This window comes from Trematomus bernacchii, unplaced genomic scaffold (assembly GCF_902827165.1).
Source record: "Trematomus bernacchii unplaced genomic scaffold, fTreBer1.1, whole genome shotgun sequence".
NCBI classification, from domain to species: Eukaryota; Metazoa; Chordata; class Actinopteri; order Perciformes; family Nototheniidae; genus Trematomus; species Trematomus bernacchii.
Window position 1 is genome coordinate 15,196,613 of NW_022987593.1, and position 9,463 is coordinate 15,206,075.

Below are 9,463 nucleotides of genomic sequence, written 5' to 3' on the forward strand. Positions count from 1 at the left end.
TTAATAGCCTTCATTTTCGCTAAATTGATTTATCAACTTTTAATACTTTTTAAGACACCCTGTATATATATGATTCTGAAATGGGCTTTTAAACATAACGAGTATTTGGTCTTTTAAGTATATTTGGATGCTAATACTTTTGTACAAAGTCATATTTGAAATGCAAGACTTTTTCCAACCACTTGAGTACATGATCTGAGTACTTCTTCCAACACTGAACAATGACGACCTATAGCTCAACCCTCCTGGCCGACATGTACATGCTTATACGTGTCCAGGCTCCAGCCTCATGTAAATTAATCTGCTGCAGGAGCTCACCAGTGATGCAGGAAGGAGTTGAGCAGCGTGAAGAGCAGCAGGGGCAGCTGGGAGAGCAAGGCCATCCAGCTGTCGTAGTTGTAGTCTTTAGCAGCGACGCCTGAGGTGCCATTGGAGGTGATGGTTGATTCGAGGCGCTGGTTGAAGTACTATAACAAAGAGGAAACAAACATTTTAACATGTTAATATTTAATAATATAATAATCAGTTAGGGGGAAACTGTGTGTACTATATACTATATTTGTTGTTTTGTCTGTCTGACTGTTTGTCCGACTGTTTTTTGTTTTACTCCTGTTTTCATGCGATCATTGGGTCCCCTGAAAGGCGCTATATCAATTTAAAGGGGACCTATCATGCAAAATGCACTTTTGTACGTCTTTTCTACATGAATATGTGTCCCCGATGTTCCAGGGAACTCACCAAGTGTCAGAAAACACAACCCTCTCTATTTTCCTCCATACCCAAATCTCTAAAAAAGGGGCTGCAACGGATCTGATAAAAACTGATCCAGATTTGAACACTGTCCTGACGTCAGGACGGTGGCACTACGGCTATTGGGCCAACTCCACCAATCAGGAGGAGACAGCCACGACCATTGCCGTTCGAAAGCGCTGGAGACGCTGTAGTACATATGCCAGGCCAGTAGATGGTGCTGTTCTCACTGAATCAGCCCTTGCAAAAACAGAGCTACAAAATGTCAAATTGAGCAAAATGAGGCATGGCTAAAATGCATGATCTGTTTGGTATTTAAAAAAAAAAAGTATAAATATGTCTTACATAGGTATGGTCCTACACTATATTATTCAAATATAGCATGATAGGTCCACTTTAATATATTATTATTACTACTATCTCAATTATTTGTTGATTTTTAAGTTGCAAATAAGTCTGTTTTCAGCCTCTGAAATATGGAGATGTCCTGCTTTTTAAATATTGTATTTCAAATTGAACTGCATCATTATGGGTTTTGAACTGATAAAACAAAAAATGTAAAAACCTTGGACCATGAGGAAAATGGAAAGGACATTTTTCACTATTTTCTGACCTTTTTAACACCAAGTTGATTCAGATTTCTAGCACACATGAAGCTCAATTTGTGTTGATTTGCAAAATAAATAAGCCTTTCTTACAATTAATTTACCAACCAAAGTGCAAAGTAAAATTCATGTTGTTTTTTTATGTGTTTTTGCTAAATAATCCCTCAATGTTTTATCATGAAGAAGAAGGAGTTGTAGAAACCTCTGAGGCCGTCAGGAAGAAGTTCCACGGCAGCAGAGTTCCCAAACCGAGCACGAAGATGATGAGGCCTACAGCCTGGCCGCTGCGGAAACAAAAACACTTTTACAACCCCGATCTTTACACATTTAGCTTATATATCCAAAAGTAAAAACAAAGCCAACTCACCGATCTGCGGGGGGACTCATCGTCATCCTGTTGCTTCTGTCACCTTCCTGCACTAAAGTCGAGAGAAGCCTTTAAAAAAAAGCCAGCAGGACTTGTTTAAACTTTACAGGACATGTTTTCATCAACTGACTCATTTACTATAGTCTTTAGCATCCATGGTGGTACGTCAAATGATTATTAGACCTACAAGAAATACCAATGCTAACCTTTGCAGTGAGTGTGCAGTGTTATACAGTATTTACTTTATAGAGTGGTGCAGTGACGCGTCCTAAAACCCGGAAGTAAACTCCTTCCGGTTCCCTCGACAAAAAACGCAATTAAATTTCTCCATAGGATTTTGGAAAATAGCTGGAAATAAGGTCTGTGGTTGACCAAAATGCTAACGTTATGCTATAAACGAACTACAGCCGAGTACAGCAGGGTCGCACGACTTCAACGTCACGCCAATTTAAGATTAGGGCTGTGCGATTATGGCAAAAATCATAATCACGATTATTTTGGTCAATAATTGATATCACGATTATTAAATACGATTATTCATTGACTTTGAAAACATCCATTTATTGAACTTTAAAACAAATACAAATAATAATTTGAACTGTTGATTACCCTGAACGTATAATTAAACTGAAAAACCAATACAAAAATAAATGATATCAAAATAATAAATACCAATAAACAAGATCAACAAATATTTTGGAGCGCACTTCCACAAGCTACTAAACATATATAAATATGATAAATAAAAATAAATTAGACTAAAATAAATTAGATCAAATATGTCACAACCTAGCAAAGCAAAATAATCGTTTTTTTCGATTATGTTGTTTTTGTAATTGTGGCAGGTCGAAATCGTAATTGTGATTAAAATACGATTAATTGCACAGCCCAACTTAAGATCCATATTAAAAAATACAGATTCTAAAGTGTACGAGTTGAAGCGTTTGTTTGAACAGTCTGCAGGAGGCAGGTACTTGCTTTCAAGCAGAACACGGGCAAACAAACTTAGAGGGAGTGTTTACGTGTTCGGCGTAATGACGTACAACGGCCTCGACAACTTCTGTAGTCCTATTCAGCCACTTGTTAACAACCATCGTTTTTCAGACACGTCAACTCTTCAGAAATCACCAGTGGGGTCACTGCTGATGGATTTAATGTCATAGAACAAAACGTGATCCGTCTCTTAAATGTGTCTCAACCACAGACCTTAGTTCCAGCTATTTTCCAAAACCCTATGGAGAAATTGCATTGCTTTTTTGTCGAAGGAACCGGAAGTGGTACAATGCTAACTTACTTCCGGGTTTTAGGACGCGTCACTGTGGCACTCTATTAGGAGCAACAATATCTAAAACTACTCCATTTTACAAACAACTGTATTATTATTTTTAAGTACAGTAAGGATTGTTGAAGTGAGAGACTCATTTAGCATATATTAAGAGTTTTCTAGTAGAAATTGTGTATATATATTAGTATTACTGATACATAATGACTGTTTTAATCTGCTGATTTTATTTTAAAAACACATTGTAATGTAACATTGCATCATATTGTAAAACTGATATGTGTTTTGTATATGAAATTGTATTTGTTTTACTCTTCTTTTTACTATAATCTTATACTTTGAGTTAAGTAAAATAATAATAATGCAGATTTTTAATGGACTGACAAAAAATATATAACAGTTCAAGGGACACAAGGAGGTAAAAGGTGTGATAGGAAAACAATAATAATAATAACAACAAATAATGATCCCTCTCGGTAAAATAAAGGAAGGCATATACTGTAAGACAAAATGAATAAATACAATAAAAAATTGAAACCTATATATTAAATAAAACAGTAACAACATATTTTAATAAGAAGAATAATACAAATTACAAGAAGGAAAACTAGAAAATACATGAATATAAAAAACGATAAAACCTAATAGTTTATAGTCCTATATATCTTACTATTAACTATTTCATTTACTTAAAAGAGTCCGTTTGGGTAGAGTGTAATTAATTCCTCCTTTATAAGTGTGTATTCATCGATAACAGAGATCACGTGTGTAAACTGCAGGTAGTGACGCGGCACGTTGCACTACGTTACTTTCAGTAAACTCCACATGGAGGAACTCATGGGAGGAACCAACTGCTGTGTAGTGTTTCCTCTTTAATTCCGCCAAATTTCTCTTCTATTTGGCGGCTAAATGTAATCCAGATGGGTTTGTTATAACATACAGTCTATGGTTATAACATGCGGAATACTTTTAGTGCGATTTGGACTCCAACTGACAGTTCGGCTATATTAGTATTAATGATTTGACGACAGATAACTAAGAGCATCATTAAAAAACGTTATATTTCTGTCAAAGCTCTGTGATCAAACTTGTAAACTAATATTCATGTGAGTGATTTTTGTTTGATAGGTCGAGACGTATAAATAAAAGGTTGAGATAATGACTAAATTGTATCTAATATAAACATTGTCTCATTATATTATGACTTATAACTTGGTCATTATTGTTATAACCATGTGTTTAAAACAAATACAGATAAACAAGAGCGGTTGCGACAGTATCGACTTTTTTTTCTACACACATACAATAGAAAATCAACTTTTTAGATTATGATGTCTGTTTATGTCAACATCAACTCCTACTATTTATAGCCTACAACAGTAAATGAAACATAACCCACACGCTTTTTTACAATAAATTAAATCTGTCTTGTTTACAATCGTTGTTATTATTAATCTTTAGAACAGCAGCAGTGTTTCTGAACAGAATAAGTCAAATCTAAAAAATAAAAGCAGACAGAAAAGTCACGTTTATCTCAACATGTGGTCGATTAGTGTGCATATTACATATAGTAAGTCCGGTTATAAAAGCCTAACATGTGTATATATTATATTCAAACTAAGAATAACTTTAAGTTCATTCGGGAAAGTTTAATTTACCCGCCTTCCTCTCTTTCTAGCGCCTTCGTAGAGTGAAAGTACCCACATCACGTGTCTTTAGACTGTTCCCCATTCAGAAGCCCCATTCAGAAAAACACCACGTTTAGGTAACAACAGGTAATAAGAACGGAGCTCACCTGAGGGTCTGGACCGGGTCCTCGTGTCTCTTTGGGTCTCCCAGGTGGTGGGTGGCATATGGATGTATAATAAGAACTGGATACAGCGTGGGTGGGAGGTGGGGCCTCATTCATTCCTATGAGAGTTGCTCATTGGCGCATGATGATAAAATGGCCCAAATTTTGAGAGAGCGAAACGTCACAGATTACCCGTCATGCCTGAGAAGTACCCGTATGTGCGCTCATAGCGCATGCACAACTTTAACCACGCTCCCCAAAATGCCATGGATGTATAATAAGAACATTTCCCCCTTTAGATATACGATTTCAGGATCGGGGTCTAATCGCCAAAGACTTGACATTTATCATATGGCATGTGTCAATAAATGTTCTTTAAACAAAATTAAGTCTCTCCTGATTTAACTGTCTGGACCCCATCCTCAACTTTTTTTCAAACCATAACATGCCTTCATAGGGCTTTTCTGTTGATCATGTTTGGTGGATTTTTTAATAGAATCATTGTAATCAATATTATATTACCTTTTAATCTATATAAATGGTATTAAAAATTGTTGTCACCATTTTGTTCACCTAGTTCTACTATGCCAGCCACCAGAGGTATACATTTTGTAACATCTCTTTTAGGTTTCATTTCTTATATTTGTGAATTTCTATATAAAATGCTGATTTCTACCTGAAATGCTTATGTATTTTTAATTACATTTCCGTAGAGCTTTGACTTTTTCAGCTGAATAAATATTATAACTCTAGATGGTTTTGTTCAGCATTGCCAGCTTCACTGTTGAGCTTTATGTTGTGCCCAGCATTCTCCTGTGCTCTGAAATCAAAATGTGGATAAGCATAAAACAACACTAAAATAAACACTACAATACAACTTGTTATTTGACACACACAAGGTTGTTCATTTGTGTGTATAAATATACAACACAGGCTATATACATATATATATATATATATTAACCTCAACGCCCAAATTGTTTTATCTCACTAAAGGCATTTTATATAATTTAATACAGTGAGTTTTTTCAAAATATTCACTATAAATGTTCAAACTACTTTTTACACATAATTTAAATCATTTCATCAAATAAGTTAGTTGTTTTAAGGCCTTAACTCTCTAAAAACCACATGTAGCCAACTTTACAGTGATTTCACGACTTTAACACTCGATGGCCTGCAAGAATGAAATGAATGAAAACAATACAATGTACCCTTTATTTATTTTGTTACTTTTTAGTGGAAAGTTAGTGGGGGAACAGGCAAAAATGTACTATTTAAACTATCCTTCAAGTAGACTGTACTCTAAGAAAGTGACTCAGTGTCATAACATGTGTCAGCTTTAAGGGTGTGACTCATTTTGCAGGAGCTAAGACTTTAATAGTTGAACTGCCCTGCTAGTCCTGCTTTTCATGTTAGCAAACTGTACAGTAGGTATGTGTGTAAGCTATGAAAAAGTACATAAGGCAAGGCAAGTTTATTTATATAGCACCTTTCAACACAAGGCAATTCAAAGTGCTTTACAAAAATGAAAGACATTCAGAAAATGGCATTTAAAAACAGTCATTAAAAAGCAAAGATAATAAAATAAACATTAAAAGAAAAAATACATGAATAAAAGTTACAGTGCAGTTTAAGATATGATCCTTTGCTCTTTACACTAATTTCTTGCCCTATTCTTCGTTTTTCTCCTTTCCGATAGGGTCCCTGACTCCTATTTTTAACACTTCGATAGGATCCCCGAATCCTATTTTTAACACTTCGATAGGGTCCCCGACTCCTAAACCATTTGCACAATTGTAATATATCAATTAAAAGCAGCGGCAAAAAGAAAAATCTTCAGCCTGGATTTAAAAGTAGTAAGAACACTTCGATAGGGTCCCAGACTCCTATTTCTTATGTAACATACCGGTATGTTCTTCATGCTGTAACAAGTTCAGTTTATTTCAGAATAGACCTTAATTATTATGACAGCAACAAAGCTTATGGGAAGTTAATGGATTGCAGCAGTATTCTTGATCATTGATTTATTTCATTTTGAAAACAATAAGCATCTTGAGCAGACATGGATTTACGAGATCAGAACATTATCTGCAGTTGTAAAACGAAACTAGCCAAGCGACATTTACAAAGCCATTTCAATTTGCTTTTACTCATTTTGGAAATAATCAAGAAAGAAAAGCATGTATTTTTATTAAAGATTGAATTGGGAGGGATGAGACCCTCTTTAATGGTCTCACATGCAGAGCACACAGCACACACAGTGACATTTGTTCTCTGCTTTTAACCCATCCTAGTACCAGGAGTCTAGTACTAGGAGCAGTGGGCAGCTATTGTACAGCGCCCGGGGAGCAATGGGAGTGGGGGGGAAGGGGGATGTCCGGTGCCTTGCTCAAGGGCACCACGGCAGGGCCCAGGAGGTGAACTAGGACCTCTCCAAGTAGCAGGACACACTCCATATTGTAGGTCTGGTCGGGGACTTGAACCAGCGACCCTACGGCTCACAGTCCAAGCCCCTACTGACTGAACCACTGCCGGAGATTAGCCTCATTGGCCATGAAAAAAGATCAGAGCAACATTAAAATCAGTCTTACCTTTTTGATACACATTTGAGGTTGAAAAACAAATGACTAACAAAACAAATATTACTGCTGACTTGTTGGTTAAAAAGTGAGAAAACAAGGAGAAGCATTATATATATATATATATTTTGTAACATTAGTGTAACATTACCCAAGTAAATAGAGGCATTGGAGAACTTTTATTGTTAAAGACAATTTCTTCACTATTGAATAATAAACAGAAGTGGCAGAAGTACTTAGATCTTGTACATAAGTAAAATGACTTATTTAAGTAAACAAAATCTGCAAAGTATCTAAAGATATTAAATAAATCTAGTGGCGTTAAAGGCAAGGCAAGGCAAGGCAAGTTTATTTATATAGCACCTTTCAACACAAGGCAATTCAAAGTGCTTTACAAAAATGGAAGACATTTTAAAAATGGCATTTAAAATCAGTCATTAAAAAGAAAAGATAATAAAATAAACATTAAAAGAAAGAATACATGGATAAAAGTTAAAAGTTACAGTGCAGTTTAAGATGTGAATAGTTCAATTAAAAGCAGCGACAAAAAGAAAAGTCTTCAGCCTGGATTTAAAAGTAGTAAGAGTTGCAGCGGACCTGCAGGTTTCTGGGAGTTTGTTCCAGATATTAATAACTGAATGCTGCTTCTCCATGTTTAGTTCTGACTCTGGGGACAGAAAGCTGACCAGTCCCTGAAGACCTGAGAGATCTGGATGGTTCATAATTTAGCAGTAGGTCAGACATGTATTTTGGGCCTAAACCATTCAAAGCTTTATAAACCAGCAGCAGTATTTTGAAATCTATTCTTTGACACACAGGAAGCCAGTGTAAGGACTTCAGAACAGGAGTGATGTGATCTACTTTCTTAGTGTTAGTGAGGACTCGAGCAGCAGCGTTCTGAATTAGCTGCAGCTTTCTAATAGATTTTTTAGTGAGACCTGCAAAGACACCATTACAGTAGTCCAGTCTACTGAAGATAAAAGCATGGACAAGTTTTTCCAAATCCTGCTGTGACATTAGTCCTTTAATCCTAGATATGTTCTTTAGGTGATAGTAGGCTGATTAAGTAACTGTTTTAATGTGACTGTTGAAACTCAGGTCAGAGTCCATGACTACACCTAGATTTCTGGCTTTATCTGTTGTTTTGAACATTGCAGACTGAAGCTCAGCGCTAACTTTTATACGTTCTGCCTTGGCTCCAAAAACCATTACCTCAGTTTTATCTTAAAGTTTTATCTTGTGTTAAAGTACACAATGTATCTCTGAATTGTTGTGGAGTAGAAGTACAAAGTAGCAAAACAATTGAAATACTCAAGTAAAGTACAAGTACCTGAAAGTTGTATTTAAGTAAAGAACTTGAGTAAATCTACTTGGTGACTTTACTGACAATATAATATAATATATACAACACATAATATATCTGCTATAATCAGAATCAGAAGACCTTTACGGTAGTTCTCACGGCAGCGTCACGTGCTTCAACGGAGATGCTTCCCATTCACTTTGAATGGGGTGACGTCACGCTTTGCCGAACTGCATTGTGGTTCCGTCGCTTCGCTTTGCTCGCTTCGAAAGTTGAGAAAAGTTCAACTTTTCAAGTGTCGACGGAAGCGCCAGCCAATCAAATCATATGCCAGTACAAGCGCTAGCCAATCAAACCGCGTGCTTGTGTGTCCGGGGCAGGAGATTATAAGAATGTAGAGAGAATGTAAAGCGTCTTTGGGTTCGAGAAAAGCGCTATAAAAATTAAATGTATTATTATTATTATTATTATTAATGTGATTGGTTGTTGGTCGCACGCCAGACACGCCCACCAGCAAGCTCCGTTCCGGTACGTCCACACGGCCAAAGTTGAACTTTTCTCAACTTTCAAAGCGAGCAACGGAGTCAAAGCGAAGCGACGGAACCACAATGCAGTTCGGCAAAGTGTGACGTCACCCCATTCAAAGTGAATGGGAAGCGTCTCCGTTGAAGCACACGGCAGCGTCGCGTTGAAGCTTGGAACTAGAATGCAGTTCGGCAAAGTGTGACCTCACCCAATGCAAAGTGAATGGGAAGCGTCTCCGTTGAAGCACGCGACGCTGC

General features: G+C 36.5%; 1 protein-coding gene across 2 annotated transcripts in view; it reads right to left on the reverse strand.

Annotated features, from left to right (window-relative positions):
* The window catches only part of LOC117481822 (equilibrative nucleoside transporter 2-like), a 15,233-nt gene extending 10,341 nt beyond the window's left edge, over positions 1-4,892 (reverse strand). The window contains exons 1-4 of one of the 2 annotated variants that reach the window (XM_034129717.1): positions 4,800-4,892; positions 1,723-1,774; positions 1,558-1,639; positions 319-467 (exon numbers count right to left, since the gene is read on the reverse strand). In XM_034129717.1, the coding sequence (XP_033985608.1) occupies positions 319-467; positions 1,558-1,639; positions 1,723-1,774; positions 4,800-4,857 (341 nt within the window). In that variant the 5' untranslated portion in view covers positions 4,858-4,892. Of the gene's footprint in view, positions 1-318; positions 468-1,557; positions 1,640-1,722; positions 1,792-4,799 lie in introns of both variants that reach the window. The other variant, XM_034129718.1, reaches the window with a different exon arrangement.
* Between the last annotated feature and the right edge of the window lie 4,571 nt (positions 4,893-9,463).